This window comes from Cucumis sativus, chromosome 2 (assembly GCF_000004075.3).
Source record: "Cucumis sativus cultivar 9930 chromosome 2, Cucumber_9930_V3, whole genome shotgun sequence".
In the NCBI taxonomy this organism is placed as follows: domain Eukaryota; kingdom Viridiplantae; phylum Streptophyta; class Magnoliopsida; order Cucurbitales; family Cucurbitaceae; genus Cucumis; species Cucumis sativus.
In genome coordinates this window covers 12,048,457-12,071,800 of record NC_026656.2, presented here as the reverse complement: position 1 = coordinate 12,071,800, position 23,344 = coordinate 12,048,457, and the positions used below count along the sequence as shown (strand labels likewise).

Below are 23,344 nucleotides of genomic sequence, written 5' to 3'. Positions count from 1 at the left end.
ATTTTTTTTTATTGTTTTAATGGGTGTATCTTTGTATATTATACTTACTAAAACTCTATTTAATTTGTGGACTAGAATATTCCTCAATTTTAAGAGATTTTGAAAGCTATGAAATTAAATTTAATTTTGAAAGTTTAGAAACAGACACCAGGCGTAACAATAATCTGATAACCGTATCCATATTATATGATCTGACAACCTAGACTATCCAATCTATATCTATATTATATGAGTTGGATTGAATTAGTTTAAAATGTGGTTGGGATGAGTTAAAGATTTTGGTTTTATTCGGGTTGGATTGAGTTGAAAAATTCGGTTCAATCCAACCCAACCTGAATTAGTAATATATATATATATATATATATTATATTTCTTATTTAACAAAAGTAAAGTTATGAGTATTTTGTTAAACGGTTGTATAAAATGCTCAACGATCGTGTAAGAGGGTAAATGATTGTTTAGAAAGCTAACCAATCATGTATGAGATTGAACGATCGTATAGAAATCTAAACGATCATGTAGAAAGTTGTAGGGTAAACGATCCTAATAACATTTCATGCACAACCAAACATAATATTATGAATGTTGATTGTTGAGTAGTTAACTACAACAATTTTAAACTTTAAAAACATTATAAATGATAAAAAATAATACAACCCGTATAATATGGGTTGGGTTGGAAAATTAATTCGCCAACCAATCCGAAAATATGGGTTGAGATGAGAATGTCTTCCAACTTATCCTGTTTACACTCCTATTAGACACAAAGCCTTCAAGAGATTGAATTTGTCCAACATGAGCTTAGTTCAACCATGTTCTCGATGACAAAAGGATCCAGGCTCAACCTCTCAAGTTGTACTTAATTTAATATACTAGGGCAAGAAACATGTATGCATCACAGACCTTTCATATGCTTTCTATTGGTTTGCTCCTTCTCTTTGGTCTCGTCTTTCGATTTGACCTACGTAGCCAAGTAAACCAAACTCCAATGTATAAGTTAAATACAGTGTATATATGATTAAGTTATGCATAAATAATTATGTTATCCTTTAGAATTTATCTACTCGTTTTTTTTCTTTTTTGTTGCCAAATGAGGCTATTTATAATTCTCTTCTTCTGACACTTACCTATGGATTGTGGTTACCGTAACACCATTGATGTCATAGTGATTGTGACCCTAAGGTTGGAGAGAATTAGGACCAAAGCACTGTTCAATTTTTTCAACTAATATAAGCTCAATTCATCAATCTAGAACTCATGAGCTCGACTTTTCTCTTTTGAGGCGCACGATTCCTCATGTTGCTATCCAATTTTTTTCTAGGGTTTGGATTCACTCATAAACTTAGGGTCTTGTATAATAACCCTCAACATAACCTAACATTTATAATGTTCTTTAAAGAAATTAAAAAGGTATATTAAACCAATAAATGGCAGTGATTGTGGCAAAAAGAAGAGTTTATAATATAATATAGCAAGTTGAATTGAGAACAAATTTGTGAGTAATCCACCCTCCCATCTTTTATCTTTATGACAAATTTAAAACAATACTCATATAATCATCGAATCAATTCTTTCTTTAAAATATCATTTTAATTCCACAATATTTTCCTCTTTGATTATAAACTTTTTGGGAAAAAAAAAGGTTGATTTGGAATAAGAATTTCCTTTCCACCTCACTAATAATTTATTTTCTCTAACATAAAAAAATATATGATAAGGGTAAGCCACAAAAAATTTGTAATTTCATTAATTACTTTAAACTTTGATGCCTTATTCTTGATTCTAATTGTCATTTCAATTTCTTTGTAAAAAGTAGAGATGTTCAATTAATCACATCAATTGATATTGCTACCATAATAGAATATTTTTTGTGACATTACATTTAAAGTGGATAATTTTAAGCAATGTAATCTGCTATAACTTTAATATTCCATCTTACCCATTTGAAATTTCTCAAAAATCTCATTCTAAATTAAAAAATGTTTAATTTTAAAAATAAGTCATTTTAAAAAAAAAAACATTTTCAAAATTTATTTTAAAACGTTTTTATGGGAAGAGTTTAAATAAAATAACATTCTTTAAATACATTGTTTTATGTCAATCTAAATAAGTCTGTCATATGTTGAAGGATGTTAAATTATATAAAAAGAAGATATACATCTAAATATTGAAAAAAAAAACAATTCTTTTACTAAGTTTCTATAAGCATGGAGTTGAAAGTCTTTAAAATTTTGAATGAAAATTGGAATTGTGTAGGAATGAGTTATAAAGAATAGTTGAATTGTCGTCCTTTCTAGCTCATTATCACATTATTCTAAGTTTAAAATTTTGTCTGAACTTTAACAGATTTAGGGTTAATATATTTTAAATTGTTTATGAAAGTTCAAGGACGATATTGCAACCTTGAAAGGAAGGTGGGTATTTTAACAACATATCATAGTATAATTAGACGTGCCGATCATGATGCAACCTATAGAAATGATACAGGATACGAATGTTGGAATTTATGTTCTAAATCTCGCAATTTGTAAATTTGTACCTTTGTAAACAAATTTTATATATAAACAAAGCAAAGTCTTAACTATTTCTTAAGTAAGTGTTATTTATTTATTTGCATAACTCAAATCTAATAAACTAATATCTATTTTGTTGTTTCAGGTAACTTGAACAAGATATAGTCGACATACAAGTGGGTCGTGTTCAAGCAATAATCTAAAAGTTCTATATAAAATATGAATAAGCTTGGTAGATACATTATCTTGACAACACTATAATTGATCATATGACTCACTTTGTAAATATACAAAAAGTTACAAGTGTTACAAACAATTTAATCCAAATCGTTCATGTGTAGACATGTAAGTCAGGGTAACCTATGCAATGAATTTATGAGACCGGAACGTAAAATATGTAATCTCTTATTTTAACACAATTTAACTATAAAGATAAATATTTAAAATGATATCTATAAAACTCTTTATGAATCTTGAGTGTGTTATGAACTTCTATTTATAAATGTTTTCTGTTGATTTGTTTAGGTGAGTGACCCTAGTTGTCAACTCAATATGTCTACCATTTTGAAAACATCACTAAGTGAGGAACCCAACACTACAAGTAGGAATTTACTTTTTTTCGCCTATAGAAAAAGTAAATAGGTTGTTCCCTTACATGGTGACTCTGAGACTTGAACAATGAGGCATCACCCTCTCCTAGCTCGAGAGGGACTTTGGTTATGGTAGGATCATAAAATTTGTTTATTATAAGGTCAATCGTAGGGTAAAACGAAAAATTGACCTAGTTATAGTTATGAACAACATGTTATATAATATGGTTAAATCAATAAACATATAAATATTCTTCAGTTCATAAATGCAACCATGGGTGTTTTAGTGTGGAATGCTCCATAGTTTATGAATGATGAATAATTCAATCAAATTAATTGTATCGTTAGAATTTAAAACTATAAGTGTAGCTATTCTGTCCCTTTGCTAGATGATACAAGGAATTTAGAGCTAAAAGAATTTGAATAATAAATTTAATAAAATGAACTTCCCTGCAACTGCAAGGATGAAGGTTAGTCTGATAAAGAGAGATGATATCTTTCTCTGAGAAAAAGCACTCAAAGGATTTGTTCCAGTCTCTCTCAGATTTATTGTGTGTTTGTTCATTGCAATAACAAACGCTCATTCTCCTAATATCTAACAAGGATCTCCCAATCCTCCTTGTATCAGGACAATAGCAAGGAAGAGTTTCTGATACGAGTTTCTGTTATGTGTGGGTTAATCTTGGAAGACCAGAACAGGTACCTTTGCAAGAAGAGGTCTGTATTCTTCCCTTTGGTTATTCTCATAAGAAAGCATGGTTTCATTATATTCTGTAATATATATTAATTAAATTGGGCAAAGGGCGATCAAACTCTTCCACCATTGGTCAAACCATCTTATTAATATTATATGCCGTAAAGTTAATTAAGGTGGATAATCAATTTGGCAAAGTAAAGTTGTGTAGGAACATTAGAAAGAGCAATTTGTCAAAGGAGAGTCGTAGCAATCGACACATTTCACAAAGTGTTGGAAGTTTGGCTCATTAGTCCAATATTCTCTCTTATGGACTTGCATCATATAGGGAATGAGGAACAACTCCAAGTTGAGTCAATATATTTAAAGTTTAAATCTAGGGTAAGTACACATATGATGTAATATAAGATATATCAATGTATTAGTCAAATCAACTATATTATATGATGTCATGTTGATTTTATATTATCGTTAAAACTAGGGTTGCAAGTGAAAACCAAAATATTGGAGAGAGAAATAAAACCGACCAAAATTGATGTCCGTTTGAGTTGAAGACGATTTGTTTGTCAAATAAGGATGACTGAATTTTTTTTTTTTTACTTGTATCGAGTTATGTTGTGAATAACCAAAAATAACCAATGTGAAATAAATAATGGTTATAATATAAATGTGAAATAAATATCAAAATTATGCGACTTAATAGTATTGACATGACTTTCATTTCTAAAGGTTGGGAAGTTCAATCCCCAATCTGTAAAGTTGTACTAAAAAAAAATATCAAAGCAATGAGTTAATCAAGTTGGCGTCATTATTTGTTGGTATTTTTAAGGGTGCATAAAAGACACGAGTTTTGTAAAGTTTTTCGATCCAGATCATAATATAGTTAATTAACATGATACTTGATAACTTTATAATAGTAATTGAGTAGAAGTGAAACAAATGAAGTTACAAACCAAAACACATCAAAAGCCACGAAATAAAAACTAACATAAATTATTATAAACAAAGTATTCAACCAAAATCCAAAACGGTCGTTGTTTAATATTAAGGTATATAAACTATGGCTTTGCATAATTCAAATCTTGGAAATTGCCTAATATTCCCAACAGATTCATGCCTTATCTTACAATTTAAAAAAAAGATATATCTATAATCAACACTCTAAAGCCAGCAATCTTCATATATATAAATTTATCTGATTGATTGCATCACAAAAAAGAATAGATACATCAAAATCTATAAATTTTAGTTGGAAATAATTAGTACATATTCCTTTGGTGGGTATGATCAAAATATGCTTTGTGTGGGTATCAATGATTGTGCCTTCTTCACATTTGGGATTAATTCCCTACCAATGCCTTATAATTTACCATCTTCTCAAAGCATACAATTCCCCCACTTTTTGCTTCATTTTCAAGCCAAATACAACCCCAATAATACTCTAAACCACTCTTTTTTAATCCTATAAGCCAATCTTCTTTCTCTCTCCACCTACCCTCATAGTTTTATGGAAGGTCTAAATTAGTTGGTTTGACTGATATATGTATGTAAAGGAGTCAAAGACAGTTATCTTGAAGCTTTTCCTTGAGTATATATACGATCCTTGCTGTTTTACTTTTAGCACAGGCCAAAATTTGAAGATGAAGTATAATGAGATCTCTCACTTTAGTCACCCAAAACACAAGCTCAAGTTTGAGTATTCAGAGTCTCCATTTAAATGTGATGGCTGTAAGGAGGTTGGTATAGGCTCTCGTTACAAATGCACAATTTGCGACTTTGACCTCCACATGCATTGTGCCATCCCTTCCTCCTCTATCTCGCACCCTTTCTACACCAGGTGCTCCTTCCAGTTCATGTCTCGCCAGCCCGGCAACACTCCTCGATACTGCAATGCCTGTGAGAAGGATGTTAATGGTTTTCTTTACCACTGCAAAGCTTGCGGTTTTGATCTTCACCCATGTTGTGCCAAGCTCCCGATGGCGCTTAGCGATGGTGAAATCAAGCTTTATCTTTACAAGAAAGTGAGTTCATCTTGTCATAAGTGTGGGCGGAAGGGAAGAAGCTGGAGTTACAGGTCTTCTTGTAAGAAGTACAATCTACATGTAGCTTGTGTGAAAGAAATGCTTGAGGAGAGTTGGCATGAATTGCATTTTGGAACACGGAAATCTATCCGATTGGAGACAAGAATTCCTAGTCTTAAGAATACTCTTCAGACTTATCACAACAAGGACAAGGGAAAGATGAAGAGATGTTGTGAGATGGCTGGTATGGCCGTCCAAAGTGTTATATCTGCCGTCCTGGGAGATCCTACGGCTCTGATTGCCGGGGTCATCGGGGTCCTCATATCAGCAACATAATTTTTCTTTTAGTACAACAATTGTGGAGGTTGAAGGATCGAACCTCCCACCCTCTAGGATAGAAACTCATGTCAATTACCGTTGAGCTAAGCTCACTTTGGCGAATATCATATAACCGTGGGTGATGTCAAGTTAGAACTAGGATTAGGATCAGGTATGTTTCGTATGAACTTGCTTGTAGGATATCAGATCTTCATGAATTTCATGATATCATTTAGTTGTAGCCAAAATTCCAAAAGCCTAACATGTTAATTATTTATCTAGTAGTATATCATTTCTCTGACCAAAAAGAAAAACTAATAGTAATTTTTATTTCAACTGAAATTCCTATGAGTTCACATAATATAATCTAAAAAGGCAGCCTACTTAAAATGAAGATGAAGAAAGAAAAAAGGAAAAATAACGCCCCAGAGCCTGTAGATTCTCCATCTTTAGTCCTGAAGCTCTCATGTATTAAAAAAAGCTTGTCTATATATATAGATAACAGACACATTTACAATAGCTGGACAGGTGAAGATATTCGAACTAAGCACAAATTATTGTGCATAAAGACAAAATTAAAAACAACCTAACATAAGTTACAATAACGATACTGCAATTAAACACAAATTTAGGTTAAGAATAAATAATAATATCGAAGAGGGTCTATCCAATCATGTAGGCCAATCTTGAGTTAGAGAGTTCATCTCAAGTCATTTGAATTTGAACACACGAACTTAAATAAAGGAATGTTTAAAGTAAAGTCAGAATAAAACTTTTGTTAATTTAGTTTGAAACAATACAAAAACAACAATTGTTACAAGCTCATGAAGCAGGCATATCTAAATATCGAAGAAGTGTGTGTCTTCATAAACCACAGTAGTTTGATTATGTCAACCCTAGCTACGGCTGAAATATGTGATTGCCTTTTCCCTTTTCTCTCAAATATAAAAGTATGTCATGCTTGAAAATATTTCCAAAATTGGCCGCAAACATATAACTACAAAAAAGAGAGTGATAATGTGAATATCAACACATATATACATACACTCACAAATATCCCTTCACAATTCATTTTATCAATGTTAAATCATCAATTGACCTTTAAGATACCGATGGATTAAGATAAATTTAATGATATAAACACTTCAACACTCCCCTCATTTACGGGCTTGAAAATTTGTAAAATACCTTACAAGGGAAAATCAATATTAAATAGGGGAAAAAATGAGATTACAAGGGTTTGAAACTTTGATTATAGGACTTCCTGTCCTACTCTTATCTTATAGCATGTTAAATCACAATTAATCCAAAAGCTTAATCTTAGAGTTAGGATAAATTTAATTATATCAACACTTCGACCATGAAGACCTATCCTTCCAAATTTATGGTATTCAAATTTATACAAACTTAGAAGCATGCATTGATAGGAAAGTCCTATATTGAAACCGTCCAATATTAAAATGTCCATGCTTGGAACAATTTTGATTTTGGGCCATCCTCAAGTTCTCAAGGAAAAGCTAGAGACATTTTTCCTTTCAATTTGGAGTCTTAATAGGTTGGCTTATAAGAAAGAAAGACGTGCTTTATGGCTTGGGGTGGAAAAATAAGAAAGAGAGAGAGAGAGAGAGAGTGAGTGAGTGAGTGAGTGACAAATAAAAGGCAATATTCCACAACAGAGATGCATTCAACAAAGAAACGACAATAGTGTCAATAGAAAAAAAAGGTTTTGCTAAGTGTGAAAGGAACGTATGAAAAGGGAATAATGAATAAGAAAGAAAGAGTTGGGCATATATACTTCATTTCTAGAAAGGAGAACCAAAAGTCTACCTGTTAACTGAATGTGTTTAGGTCTTCTTTAACTTGCCTACACAGTATAGCTTTAAGATTTTTCCTGAAAGATGATGAATGAGGCACGCTTTTTTGGTCCAGAGCCTATAAATGGGTCTCCAAAATCTGCTCTACCTGATCGATACATACCGTGAAACTAAGAAATTTCGACCCCATTGATCCATTTTTACTATATAGTTAACTTGCATCTTCTATTACGAGCCCACGTCGCAATTTCAGCAAAATTTCCCCTTTTCAGAAAGTGAACTTTCCCTTTTCCTGTCAAAAGCTATATTGTCACAGAATGGTATCAATTACATCAGACTTGAAGCAGACCCCCCTCCCCCCCACAATTCAAGGAAGAAGGAAAAAGTCAAGAAATAGGACAGAAAGGTAATGGAAAATTAGTGAGACTATTTACTCGCCTAATGCTCAGTTCTGAAAGCAGTAATTCATAAATCATAGCTAAAACCCTTGAAGAAATTAATTTAGGATGCATGATTTACACCTGATATCTTTCTAATGAAATTCATAATTAATTTAGAAAAGTATGTGTCTAGTACTTATAACAAATGGTTCAATCTCCTACCTTGCAATTCTTTCAAAAATCAAGAAACAGAAAAGATATGGTTAAAAATATTAATTTCTAAATAATATTTTTTAATAAGGTTAACAAAAAGAAGTCGTTTCCATATATATATATTATTTCAAAAGACTGTTGAAAACATTTATGATATCACACATAAAATAGTGCTTTTACATTTCAATTATTAAAAAAAGAAAAAAAAAATGCTACTTTGCATCTCCAAACATTCTACAATGATTACTTTCCATTGTATGCATGTATTAATGGTTCTCTTAGAATACTGAAGAGAGATGATAGCAATACCTCATGAGACAGAATCTGGATAGTATAATTCAGTACTGCAAGGAACAGTTATGACACAGCACAAGGTCCTTCTCCTTCTCTGTTTCAGTCCAACAAGTAATTTGGTTAGTACTATTTGCAGTTTCCATTCTTCCAACTTCTTAATCCTATATCCAAACATGACGCAGGACAGTCACCCTTCTGTGGCACCAAGATTGATCCGCACAATTAATGTCCTTTTTTTACTTCTAGATAGGAGACAATTTCATTAACGGATCAAAGAAAACTCATCCTTAGGGCCAGGTAGTGACCTCCCGCCTGCCCGACATCTAAAACAATAAGGCTTCCAAATCCAAATTAATCAAGTTAACACTACGATTACATAAGAAACTTTCTAACTAGAGGCCATGAAATGTAGAAAAAAGAGCCAAGAGGAGAGTTCTCATCTCTGCCCTGATTGAACCATTAGCACATTATGATTAATCTCCATTATCGAGATTCAAAAGATTAATATTTTGAGTGCAGGTACATCAACTACCGAGTGGGGATTGAACCTCCAATCTCTAAGAAAATGACTATGCCAATTACCGATGATCTAAAGTGAACTTTACTTTAGCTTCAAAAGGTTCACATTATTGTTGATCAAACAAGTGTTTCACAACATTTTTTGATGGCGAAGTTGGGATAGAAAAGCTCCCAATTGTTGTCATTGTCAAGAGTGAGAGTCACGTTGAACAGTCGGTTGGTCGATAATGGGGTCTTTCTCCCCTGTAGATAAATGGTCAGTATGGCCCAGCTTCTGCACAGTTTTGGTATCTAGTTGTAGCACCAAGGAAACTTCAATAAGGAAAAGGATCATACCTCATATTCAGTGCATTTCCGCCGTTTTTATACGGTCTTATCATGGCCCCATCATTCACATGCCCTGCTAATCTTCTCTTGGTTTCCTTTGTATATAAATATATAAAACGCTTCACTACATACCCATCTTCTCCTCCACTCGACCGACTTCACCATTTTTCCTCTTACAAGCAAAAAACCATGGGGGTCTGTGCATCATCCCAGCACTCAAATGCTAGCCTCACCAACTGGCCTTTCACTGCGAAAATTATTCATACAGATGGTAGGCTACAAGAATTGAGGCACCCAGTAAAGGCCAGCCACATTCTCAATCAAAATCCCAACTGTTTCCTCTGTAGTTCAGAATCTATGAAAATCGGCTCAATCGTCCCGCAAATATCCAGCGACAGAGAGCTCGAATTGGGGGAAATTTATTTCCTCATCCCGCTCAAGAAATCCCATCTGCCGATCTCTTTAACAGATTTATGTAGTTTGGCCGCCAAAGCAAATGTGGCCCTCGCTAGCTCCAAGAAAGCACATCCGTCTTTGAAAGCGGTCGGCGCCGAATCGGAGCGGGTGGGTCGTCGTACTGAGATTCCGGCGAAATGGGTTTAAGGGAATTTGGGAGAAGAAGCGGAGAGTGATGACATTGCATGTGAAGAATGCGTCCATAGCGAAAGCTGTGTAGTTCAGAGATAAATTTGTTTATGTAAAGTTTGTAAAGAGAAACAGAGCATAAAGCTTGAAGCCAATGCACACTCTAATCTTTTTTCTTCATTATTTATTTAGTTATTATTCTATAATATCTTTTTCTTTTTTACATATATATATATATACTTTCCAAATCAAACCCTTCAATTCTTATTATATTTAATCTTTCACAAATTACAAAAGCCCTCAATTTTTTTTTCTTTTCTGAAATTGATAAAAACTTGTACAAGTGGGTTAAAATTTGATAGTTAAACTTCTATCATTTTAGAAATAGTAAGAATGGTATAAGTTTGAGTGTTCAATTTTATTATTTAGGTGTACAATTTTTATAGCTATCAAACTTTAAAGACAGTTTTGAAATATATCTTTGACAAATTGTTACAATAGATTACATGTTTATTATATTTTAATCTTTTTTTTATTTTTAATGATTATTAAAAGGTTGATCAAATTATGGACGAAAAATAGTTATTGTAGATTATATACAATAATAGAGAAGATCATAGGAAGTAAGGAAAGATGGTATCCTAAGTGTAGTAAAATAATCATATAACTAATCATAGACATATTGATGTGATATCTCATCATTGTTGTCCTCTCATTTCGACTACAAGAGAGGAGTAGTACTAAGATTCTCCATGATTTACCTAAAACTATATTATTTTCACTCATCTTATATTAGTTTATTCTTTTATATATTTTTACATCTTTATTAGGAAACATTTTAGATTTACAAGTTTCTTATTATAATCTAATAGTTGTAATAGGTTGTGAGCTGTGAACCGTTCTACGGACATGTTTGAATTGATTACACTCAAATAATGGTTTTTAGAAAGTTGTTTTCATTTAAACTCTTATGTTTTACTTTAAAAGTGTTTTAGATGCTATTTTGGGTGGTTATCAAACACTTCAAAGTTTTCTAAAAAAGCTTAGTCTGAGTTAATATTTAGTAAACATGATAACTAAGTGAAATTTGAAATTAGTGATATTAGAGTTAATTGTGAGTTGCAATAGTTGGAAATATCAATTATATTATAGTTGGAGTTCAAAAGATAGAGTGTGTTAGGAATAATATATGGTACTATTTTAGTGTATGTTACAAATGAAGAGAGATGACCGTTAAAGAATTGTAAGCATTATAGACAATTACAGATTTTAATTAAATACTTTTACTATAACTAAATAAGAGTTATAATTAATTGAAGCTTCAAATATTATAATAGTGTCCCAACATTGCACAAAGAAAGTTCAGTGTCCAAATACTCCCTTATAATGGGTAGCAATTTTAGAGATAAATATATCAAGTTTGTAGCAATATTTTTTAAAAATTTGCAAATATAACAAAGTCTATCGAGCGATAGGCTTTATCACTTATTGGTCGACCCAATGTACAAATGGCAAAATGATGTAGGTAAGCTAGGTCTAAGTGCAAACACACACGGTTGAATAAGTAATAATTTTATAGTATTCCAAGATCTAACTCAAAGGACTAATAGTAGTCTAAATTGTTCGAGAATGTGATCATTAAATAAAATGGGAGGTAACATAGAGAAATATGTTGTGAGTAGATAAGAAAACAATGATGATGAAAGAGGAGATAACAATGCTTATCATTTAGGCTCTACAACAAAAGTGATATATATGTTGGCGCATCACACTAAGATACTATGTATGCATGGACATCCTATTCCATCTGGTATTTAGCTTTCTCTTGGAGTTCTAAATAGCTACTAATGAATGTTCCAATCGGTAGTTGAATCGTAGAATACTCAAAGTTCAATCTCTTTATCCTATGGCGTCCCTTGTTCTTAAAATGACATGAGTTTTTCTATTTATAGACTTTAAGTTGTCTCATATTCCTTTGTGAAGCATCTTTACATCTTAACCTAGTCTTCTGGAGTTCTACTATATTTTGTTAAATTAAGCGATCAAGTTAAATATACCAAAGTTTTTGTTAAAATCAACAAAGAAAGTAGTACAATAGTACTTAAGTCGTGCAAACCTTACGGGTATCTACAATGTCAAATCTCTCAAGAATTTTAGCTCATGATAATTGACAAAATAAACTTCACTAAATAAAAAATAACCGCTACAATGTCGTAGTTCGAAAAAATAAATAAATAAAAGAAATGCTAGAAAAAATACAACTCTAAGGTAGGTGCCTTGGAACAATTTTTTAAATTCTTAGTGTGACTTGGGGTTGATCCCTCTCACCACACACTTCTGCAAGATGAGATGACCCAGATGACCCAGAGAAGTCACGCCTTAGAGGAACTTCCATTCTTAAAGCTACTGACTCGAGAATTTGAAAAGAAATTAAACCTATGGAAGTTGCTAAAAAATGACATAAATTGTAAAGAAAAGGATGAGTTTGGTGATGGGAAGAGTTGATGGATGAAAAATGAAGTGTTTCTCATCTTTTATGTAGGGCAAACTTGGTTGGGGATGGTCTAAAATCAAGTAATGAACTGCTCTAGAGGTTGAATAAGAGAGTTACCCAACGGATTATAACACATCAGATGCAAAAAACAAATCTCTAGAAACAGCCAAAACCCTGCCAAATAACTCCTCCTATCAGAATCATTTTAACAGATTTTACTAAAAATCTCATATTTATTGCATATGTTTGACACATTTTTTACCATCCCTCAAAATTATCTCTCACCTACACACATTCTAAATTTGAGATAATATAATGTTAAACTTAATCCTCCAAATCACTCACTAATTTTAAGAGTTGATCTATGTTTTAAGTTACAACAACCATTCAACTACCAAGTTTGGGAGGCATCCTTTAATGTTTATGTCTTGGCAAGTCCCAACTTCATCATTTCACCCAATTGAGATCAACTTTATGCTTTAATAATTTAATCTATGTTTATAATATAAAGGAATAACACCTCCATTTTTAATTAATAGAGTTTTTCTTAGCTATCAATTTTATTAACTACTTTTTTGTTTTCCATTTATATAGATATGTTCACCAAAACACTATACCTAATTATAGATTTAAATTTAAGTATAAACAACAACAACAAAAAAAAAATATAGAGATGTGAAAGTTTAAAAGTTAAAAAATTAGATAGAACATATATATATATATATTTTTTGAAGTATATGAATCCAAACTTGAATTGTATATATACAAGTATATAAAGTAAATCTTAACGTAGAATGTAACCCTCCTAATGGGTGATCTAAGGCAAGATTTAGAATTTGGATTTATTATACTATACAAATATGATAATATCAACACTGTTGTTTGTAATAAGAGTCAAGACTATCACTCTAATGAGTGAAAGAATGAAAAGAACAAAAACTACAAGTGATCTTACTTAGGTATAACCTAAATCCAAATCTCATACTCCTATTCTTCTTCTAATAAGAAAAAGAAAAGAAGAAATAGTGAAGACTTGTCAACTTTTCATTAAGTGCAATAGAGAGTGTACAATATCATGAGTATATCATAGCTACACCTGAGTTTTTTTCTATTACGAACGTTCTAAGGTTTAACTAATTTTGATTGTCAAACCTTAAAGTTATTCAATTAATTGAGGTAAATTCACACCAAAAATTATCATAACATTAGTATTAATTAATTTAACGTTTTTTTTAGTAGACAAAAAGGCAGAATTGTGCTGTCTTTAGTAGCAACAACAAACATAATTCTCTATTTATTAAATTTCAAAGATTGAAAGTTTTTCATTTTGTGTTCAATGAACCATTTTCATTTTTCCATATATTATTCAAGGTTGTCTTGTCTTTTCATTTTCATTAGACTTTTGTCACATTCCCAATATCTCATTTAAATAAAGTTGGAATTTTGGTCCTATATGTAGGTTGTTGGATTATTTCAGTAGATAACGGTTATGAATTCGACACGTTATGTTTTTTTATTTTTATTGAAGACATTTATTAATCATTAGGTCAATTTACGATGGTTTGGACATTTCTTCGTCTTTACCTTTATATTTTAGTTTTATATATTAGGATATCTTCAAACTGTAATTATATTTGACGATTCGAACTACTAAATATGAAGTCTTGCTAATCTATGATATATATGACCTTGGTGCTCATCTTTAATTTGATTTTACACATTTGAATTATTTATATTACTTATGATTTTGACCATAGTGTTTAAAGAAATGTAATATATAAATTTAGATCTCTAATCTTAGAGAGGCATATTTTTCGTCGGCGTTTTGAATTATTTTCAAAGAATAAACCTCTCTTTCTACGTCCTTGAACGTGGCTAGCTAACACATTATAGAGCAAGTGAACTACAAAAATCTCTTAGTTGATTTTTTCTATATTGCTCTACATTTTATTTGTCATTTGTACAACAATATAGAGAGTGTCTCTCGTTGCTTTTATCAATCACCCAAAGTCGACTTTCAACCCTTTGGATCTCAGTTATTTATATCTAAACTCATTATCTCAACCTACACCAAAACTCATTTTATATCAAAAATGTAAAGATTGACTTATTTAACACATAAATAGATAATAAATTAATGTGACTAATTATTAGATTTTATGTTCAAACTAAAAAAACAAAATCTCTAACTCTCAAAATCGTATAGGAGATAAATATGCTCTTCCTCCAAATCATAGAATCAAATATGATATCGACGATCCTACCTTTAGAAAAAAAATATATTAAATTTTAAATTTGGTTCTAAACTACTTTTGAAATTATTTTTATATAAACAAGTCACTATTTTTATTTATTTTTATTTTTAAAAAAAAAAGATCATTTAAAACCTTCAATTATATGATGGATGAATTAATTAACTTTGTCACTCTAAGCTTATTAATTAATTCCATCATAATTTAATCTCAAAAGAGAAAAACATTTTCATATTTGCTCATAACAAATGAAAAGCAATGAAATGTACAATAAATTCATATTTAATTAGAAACTAAATTTAAGATTTATTAAAAACGGAAGCAAGAAAGTTGAAGTTAAGCAAATAAAATTATCATAAATTTACAAACATAATTAAAGAGGAATGAAAAGCCAAAACCAAAAGAGTTTTATCAACATTTTTTTAAAGAAAAGAGAGGCTACTAACAAAAAGTAGTAGAACTAAAACTTTTGAAAGTGCTTTTAAGAAAGGAATAAAAAAGAAAAGAAAACCAATCATGTGGATTGTCTTTAAATGGTTCATTAATGAAATCATAATACTTTTTAACCATCAAAATACACACACACACATATATATATAAACTATACATACAATATCCCATCACTTCTACCCTTTAATAATGCACAACACACACATGAAATTTATTTTCTTCATGTCACAAATCACTTTTAATTATTATAATTGATATGACATGGTCAAGAGGTGACATTTCTTTTTCTCTTCATTACCCTAATTTCTCATTTAATTCATTTTGGTCAATCTCATATGAATTTTTAGATTTCATTTTTAAGTTCATCAAATTAAAAACTAACATATATATCAATTATTCCACTTTATTATTTATAATAATAATAGTCCTTATGAGATGAATGTCTTCTATCCAACATAGCGACCAAGAATAACGGATCCAATTTATAACATTGAACTTTCAAATTTATCTTTTTAAACTTTTAAGTTTGTGTCTAATAAATCTATGAACTTTTAACTTTATTTCTAATACATTTGTGATAAATTAAAATCTTTTAAAAATAGACTACTATAAATATAGTAATTAGATCCAAAGTATTTGTATCTATAACACAATACAAGAGAATTTGTAGGTATAACAAAATTATTAGAGATTTAGTTCTTAAAATTTATGGCTATATTCACTAGTAGAAGCATATTAGTGATAGAAATCTATTAATGCATGATAAATCATATCATTATTGTAAAAGCATATCAACGATAGAGTCTACCATGAAGTATATTTACAGTAATTTATAAATATTGTTATACATTTAATTATTATCCTTAAAAGTTACTTAACATAAATTGAATCGAGTGTTTATATAAAAGTAAGAACTTTAAATTATATTTAATATAATTTCTCTTAGATCCAACAATTTTAAAACATTAATAAAAAACTTATACAATACATGGAAACGAATCTCAACTAGAAAAACATTTTGGCATTTATTTTGAAAAAATAATTTAACCTCAATCATAAAATATTGAATGAGGTTCACATTGATAAAGAAAACTAACCAATAAATTACCGTTTCTTAATAATAGAAATATCGTAATTGTATCTTGAATGACGTGAGACGTTGATTCATATGCAACATTCAACATCAACATGGTATTGATTACTTAATTTGTAGCGAAACTGAAAATTACATCCAACAATGAAGCTTATGAACTTGAAAAGAAAAAGAAAAAACAAGACAATGTTTATGAACAAATGCATTTATGAAAATTAAGTTGATGAGATAATTTAAAAGGACGTCGTGCAAAGGTGGATTTGAGAGATCAAGGCTTCATCTGAGCTTTAATGGCAGAAACCAATTGATCGTAAGCTTCAGCCCATGCCCCTTTCATCTCCACACTCCACATTTCTGGAATTCCTTCCTTTATTGTCTCCAAAAGAGCAAATTTTGTCACCTATCAAACAAACAAAAAAGTAATAAAGTCGTCTTCGTTCAGATTGAGATTATGATAATAGAGTTTTGAAGTTTGGAAAACAAAATAGAATACAAAGCTACCTCAAAGTGTTCGTCAAGAACACCGTACTTAAGGTGAGTAGCACCTAGCCTCTTCATGGTGCTTTCTTTTGCAGCTGCTATGCCACCTTTTCGAAGTTGAACGGCTGACTCGCAGGTCTACAAAATTCAAAGCAAGTTACATTGTTAATCAACTGAAAATTATTAGTAGGTTGGAGAGTGATAGTAAAACGATTAATATCACTTTTGGTTAAATGCACGTTTAACAAAAGTGGTTTTAAGGAACTCAACTCTAACAAAACAAAAAAAGTTTTACAAACTTACCAAAGTAAAGACATTCAAAGCATGAGGTTTCAACTTCGGATTTTGCTCCAATGGAACTTTCGAATCTCTTAGAAAGGGAAACATTTTTTGAGCAGATGGTGCAATTTCAAATATCCTAAACAATTCAAAGAATATTGAATCAAAACGAATCCACAAGAATATCAAAAACGAAAAAGAAGTGTAAAGTAATTATACTTGAGGAAGAATTTGAAAGCCAAATCAGGAGCATTCTTTTTCATGACACTCCATGATTTGATCACAAGAGCTTCCTGTTCTTCACTGAAAATTTTTCTTTCTCCACAACTTCCCATATTGTCTCTGTTTTGTTTTGAGTAAATCCATATTGGGTGATCCTATTTATGCACTAACCCAACATCCCTTTTGTCTTTCAATTTGGGTTCAAATTTACCTCTTCATTGGAATGAAAAGGCATGCCAAATTGCTTTTTTGCTTCTTTGATTTTAATATATATATCTATAACCATTGGTCCACAAGGCAAGGACTAGACATGTAAATAAAACAGGGGGCTGTCTTCAAAAACTGCCAATTTTGCATCTTCTTCCTTGGTCTTGGTTTTGGTTTTGGTTTTTGTTTTTCTTACTTTGGACTTTTGCTTATTTTTTCATTGTATTTTTAAGTGTTTATTTGATTTCTTTTTTTTTTTTACTTTTCAACTTTGTTTCAATTGGATTCTTCTACTTTTTAGATGTTTATTTTAGTTCTTATTCTTTCAATTTTGATCCATAATCTTAAAAATTTACCATTTTGATCCTTTAAAAATAAAATTCAAGTAACTAAAATAATTACTTTTTTATTTTTGAAGTATAGAAACCAAAATACCCAAATTAAAAGTATAAAGAACTAAAATAAATCAAACTAAAAATACCTAGTGTTCAAACTTTTTAGTTATAACCTTTTTGATAGTTGGGTTTGGTGGGATTAAGGGTGAATTTAATGATATGTTTAAAGATTTTGTGGTGAAATAGCAAAGTTGATGGCTTTTTGTCAAACTAATTTCCAAGTCCTAATTTATTTGGGGTTTTTCATATAATTAAGAAAATAGTTTTGGTATTGACTAAGTGATGGAAGCAATGGGAATTGTTGGGTAATTACTTATTTTATTTATATACATTTGGCATAGAAAAGTTCGTCGGACATTCAAAAAAATGGTATCAATGCGACCACAGAATGAAAGTAGGGTGGTTGTCAACCTTTTATCAATATATCAAAATTATAAACTTAGATGCTTTGTTTTTCAAACAGATATGTATTGGGTTAATTTAATTAATTACAACTTTATGTTTCATCAAATAAATCTCTAAATTTTATGTAATGTGAAATATGTGTTTTGGTGGACACTTTTTATAACTCTCAAACCTACTAAGTAATTTGGGTGTTTATAAAATAAAATAAGTTTATTCATCTATGTAACACAAATTTAGAAACTCCTTTTCTGTTTTTTTTTTCAAAATAAAAGTCGTAAGCAAATGATTTATTTCGATAAATTCAAGTTGTTACGGCAAAAGATTTGTTCAATTTAAACTGCAAAAACTAATATATTTTCATATTATATGTACTTTTTAAGGGGCAAATGTGTTTAGCTTTACACACTGAAGAATCGAGCTTCTCTAAAGATGGAATTTACGTTTTAATATTGAAGAAGAAGATGAAGAAGAATTAACCACATCCATAGTTTACATCTGGTTTTGCCACAGCAGAAGAAAATGGAACTTCGACTCTCTCTTTCACCAAACACCGGACCTCCCCATCTTCAACAACCAAGATTTTTCCCGGCGGGCATTGAGTTCTCGGTCTCTCTTCTTCAGTCGATCCTTGTTTGTATGCACTGGAATTCTTCAAACGAGAAGCTTTCTTTGCTACAATCCGTGGCCCAAAACCAGACATGCTCAATATAGACACAACACCAACAATGGTAAACACTGCCTTGGCTGCTGCAGTTATGAGTGAACCAAATCTATTCCTTGTGTTTTTCGTGCTCACTTCTTTGCTGGTACTTAATGACTCACTTGACTCCCTTTTGGCATCATTTGTCATGTAGCTCAAGGTTACCCCATTACGGGCAGATTTGCGAGTAGACACGAATGGTGATAAATGGTCATTGTCTAGGTGAAGAGGATATGGGGAGCGACTTGGATATGGAGGAAGAATGAGGTCATGGTTGTTTTTTACTGCCTCCCCAGCAAAGGCAGAAGCTTCCTTTACCACTTCCAAATGCTCTCCTTTGTAATCCTTGAGCTTGTCAAGTAGCATCTTCCGGCTATGTTCGATCTCACTAAGGGCATCTGCCCGTTCATATTGTTGATGTTGTTGCAAATCCTTAAAATCACAAGAGAAACAAAGTCAATTACAGCTGAAAGAATTATTTGCATCTTAAAATATATAGCTAGGTATGCAAATATATCCAACAAATACTATATCGTCCAGGAGTTTTATTAAATGTAACTAGTAATGAAACAGAACATAAACCAAATGATTATCTTCATATTGTATAACCTACATTTAGAACTATGATATCCGCTCGGATTTTCTCAGGCAACTGAGAGTACAAAGGAAAGAAGAAAAGATTTGTGGTTCTGGCAACAACCCATTTATACAACTAAAGAAATACACACAACTTCACTAGCTGGTGCGACATAAGAAGTACTTCGACTGATGATAAATTAGGCTCATTTCGTAACGTCCTCATTTCTTACTTGTTGCTTGTTATTTTCTCTTCATACTAACTTTGGATTGTTACACATAACAAAAACAAGAAAAGTATTTTGTTTTGATTTCAAAATTGGTGTACAAATATTAGAAACATCAAGAAAGGGCAAACAAGGAACACTTTGCAAACAGACATTTTTATAATAACTAAAAACAAAAAAATGGAAAGGTTACTAAATGACTCTAAGCTTCTTTACCACATTGAGACATGCTGGATGCCACAAAGACAACCATCAAATATTTCAAAGCTAACCCAATATATCATGACTTGAAGTTCAATTCAAACCAAAGCATTACGATTACAGCCATGGAACTAAAGGTAAAAGTTCATAATCAGATTGCTTTTGAGCAGAGTGACAAGAATGAAGAGACAGACGAAGCAAAGCCAAAATTGTTTACAAAGAATTCATACAAGAGGAAAACTTATACGAAATCAAGAAAAGCATAATTGAAACATGCCAAATAGATTCTTGACATTGAAAACCAATTCTTAGGATATCAGTTTCGGCATTCATAAACAATTCCAAAGAAAGAAACAAGGTCTCATTTGGCAGAACAGAGCAATTCAATAAGTAGCTTCAAAGTTTCAATTCACTTTCTTTCTACCACAATGACAAGAAAAAAGATTCCAAGTTCAACAAAAGACAGAGACCCAGGAATCAAGAACTGTTAAAGAAGAGAGAAAAAGAAAGCCCTAATTAAAAGAACCTGCAAATGGGAGAGCTGAATCTCCAAGGACTCAAGGGCATCAGAGATAACCAAAAGCCGTTCCACTTCTTCATCGTCCTCCACATCGGAAACCGGAGCTTGGGAGGCGGAACCGCCGTCGAGGGCGGGCACATTTTCCGTTCCAGCAGATGGGTCTTGTCGGAGGGGGGCCGGGGTTGTTGCCTTGTGAATGCAGTTGCTGATCTTCAATCGGAGCTCCGTGGCTCTGCCCAGAACCATGCCTATGCCGTCTTCTTCCATGGAGGATGGTTGTTCCGGGTCCGGCTTTCCGAGTAGGGTTTTGAGGGGAAGGAAGGAAATGGAGAAAATGGGTGGTGGGGTTTTGAAAAGCACTTGACTTATGAATCAGAAGGCGCCAAAATAAGTAGCTTCTGATGGCCAAATTAGAAGATTACAAGTGATTCTTGCGCTCTCTGTGTGGATATATATTGATTGGCGAATGGCCACATGGCAATTCGGCCCACCCTTTTTGCCAATCTTTGTTAGTCAACTCATGAATTTAGGTTTAGCTCTATGGATTACAAGTGTGAAGTGATTTGGTAGCTTAGTTCGGTTTTCCATTCCTTAATTCTCTACGATTTTATCTAATTTCTTACATTCTTAATCTAAAAAGCTGTCTTAATCAACGGATTTTAACTAAAAAGGAGTTTTGGTTGATTTTTTAAGCATCTTTTCTAAACTTTCTTGCACCGGTCATCACTTCTGTTCAAGGATTTTGTTCTCCTACTCTTTGATTTGATTTGTATAACCAATTCTCTACAGAGACGGATGCCAATTTACCTTTTCACGTTCACGTAATTGCTTTCCCAATTCCCAAACCCTTTCATTCCGAAAACAACTTTATTTATAAATGAGGAGTTTCACGCTTACAATCATTTTTCAATTCTGCTTTCTTCTTTGCCAAATGTTGCTTAACATATTTGAAAAGCCAAACCTCATTTACTTTTATTTCTTTCCATCGTAACCAATGGTGCATCTAAAAATCATATGTAGAGACGCTATATAAAAAAACTAGATGGAGTAGACGAGATTTGAATCTAGAACTTTGAAGTTTTGAAGAAAACACATACACTATACTATAGGTAAAATTTAGTAATAATAAAGCATTATTTAATGTATATTGTAATCTAATATTTTAAAATTAATATTAAAATACAAAAATCGGGAATGTGATGGGGCACATGCACCTTAGCCCCTTAATAAATCCGTCCCTGATCATAACAATTTATTTTAATAATTGGAGAATGTATTTCGTTTGCTTATTTTATTAAAGGTAAAATTAAAGAATGTCTATTAATAAATATATGGACAATATTTATTAATAAAGATATGTAGTTCGCTCTCCAGATTTGGCAATAATGTTTATTGATAAATATACTGTTAATTTTTATTAATAAAGATATTCTATTGGTTGTGGTTGTTACTATATATTAGTTAATATTTATTAATAAAAGGATGAAGTTGGCTTTTTCTTTTTTGTTTACATCATGTGACCTAAAAATATAATTAAGCTTGTGGCAGTGTGATGATATTGTGTGTTTGAAGATAAATGTGGCGAACTGTAAGTGTTTTACGAAGTACTCAGTTCACGAATACTTTGTTTGTAGCATTGTGAGTCACTTGGTTGAGAAGATCTACGCAAGTTAGAGAGAGTCTAACATGGAAGATTATTCTGAGCCTGTCACAAGAAGAGTCTGCACGTTGAGACGCAAGGATGAAGCATGAAGCATATGATCTAAGGGGAGTCTATATCAAATTCCTTGTTCACACATCAAGTGATTTTAGGTGAGTCTAAACGTTTATCTTGTAAAAGTCATATGATTCAAGGATAGTTGATTCTCAGTAAATTATGTACTTGTGATCCTCTTCAATCTTTATAAAACGGCCTTTTCAATCGGGCTAAAGGATCCAGATGTAAATGTTGTGTCATTGAATTGGGTTACCAACGACCAACGTGTTAGTGTTCTATCTTGTCTTTTTGTACAGTTATTTGAGTGTTAACTTAAACCATCAATTAATTAATCGTGATTTATATATTTTATATTTTAGTGTATGTATTTGTTTCTAACCCAAGAAATTGATGGCTACATAAAAAGTAACAAAAAAAATATACATGTAAAAGAATTATAAAGGGAGTGTACTACTATTATATTTGAGAAGGAATACGAGGGAAGGAAGATATTTAGAGAAAGGTTGAGTGAATGGGGTGAGATAATCAATTAAGAAAAGTGGATTTAAAATTTTCATTTCTTTACAATAGAATTGCAGTCTAATAACTAATATGTTCGTTCACACGAGATTTTCGAAGAAATTTGATTCTTGGAGTTGAACTTGACTTGATGGTGTATTTGTGTTGATCTAATGCGATGTGGCCCGATCTCTAAAATTTGATCATCTGATTTTCTCTCGATTGGATGCTTACGTTTTATTTGAGAAAGTGAAACATGTGATGTTCTTGAGATTGGAGTTTTAAAAGAAATATTGTATCTTCAAATGACGAGGGTGGTTGTTTGTTTCTTGGTTCTAGCTTTTAGGAGAATTCTTTCTA

General features: G+C 31.5%; 3 protein-coding genes and 1 long non-coding RNA gene across 4 annotated transcripts; 2 read left to right on the top strand and 2 right to left on the bottom strand.

Annotated features, from left to right (window-relative positions):
* Positions 1–571: 571 nt before the first annotated feature.
* Positions 572–1,336, bottom strand: LOC116402252. Its single transcript, XR_004214746.1, has 2 exons — positions 1,128–1,336; positions 572–961 (listed from the first exon to the last, which is right to left on the bottom strand). It is a non-coding gene; the product is annotated as an uncharacterized LOC116402252 (long non-coding RNA).
* Positions 1,337–5,156: 3,820 nt separating this feature from the next.
* LOC101210122 lies at positions 5,157–6,478 on the top strand. Its single transcript, XM_004153588.3, has one exon. The coding sequence runs from the start codon at positions 5,339–5,341 to the stop codon at positions 6,152–6,154; it is 816 nt and encodes a 271-aa protein (XP_004153636.2). The 5' UTR covers positions 5,157–5,338; the 3' UTR covers positions 6,155–6,478.
* Positions 6,479–9,872: 3,394 nt separating this feature from the next.
* Positions 9,873–10,286, top strand: LOC101205353. The gene has a single exon (XM_031880854.1). The coding sequence runs from the start codon at positions 9,873–9,875 to the stop codon at positions 10,284–10,286; it is 414 nt and encodes a 137-aa protein (XP_031736714.1).
* A 6,316-nt stretch (positions 10,287–16,602) lies between these two features.
* LOC101205589 (plastid division protein PDV2) lies at positions 16,603–21,161 on the bottom strand. Its single transcript, XM_031880853.1, has 6 exons — positions 20,776–21,161; positions 19,021–19,677; positions 17,536–17,693; positions 17,341–17,455; positions 17,059–17,175; positions 16,603–16,957 (listed from the first exon to the last, which is right to left on the bottom strand). Exons 1-6 carry the CDS (start codon positions 21,034–21,036, stop codon positions 16,826–16,828), a joined length of 1,440 nt encoding a protein of 479 aa, XP_031736713.1. The 5' UTR covers positions 21,037–21,161; the 3' UTR covers positions 16,603–16,825.
* Between the last annotated feature and the right edge of the window lie 2,183 nt (positions 21,162–23,344).

Bases quoted from the DNA above. Each gene is read 5' to 3' on its own strand.
- LOC101210122 (XM_004153588.3), top strand. From the start codon at position 5,339: ATGTATGTAAAGGAGTCAAAGACAGTTATCTTGAAGCTTTTCCTTGAG.
- LOC101205353 (XM_031880854.1), top strand. From the start codon at position 9,873: ATGGGGGTCTGTGCATCATCCCAGCACTCAAATGCTAGCCTCACCAAC.
- LOC101205589 (XM_031880853.1), bottom strand. From the start codon at position 21,036: ATGGAAGAAGACGGCATAGGCATGGTTCTGGGCAGAGCCACGGAGCTC. The intron at 17,694-19,020 runs TAATTCTTCTTC...GTGCATAAATAG, and splicing joins ATGTAAACTATGGATGTGGT to GATCACCCAATATGGATTTA. The intron at 17,176-17,340 runs GTAAGTTTGTAA...TGAATTTTGTAG, and splicing joins CTTTGAATGTCTTTACTTTG to ACCTGCGAGTCAGCCGTTCA.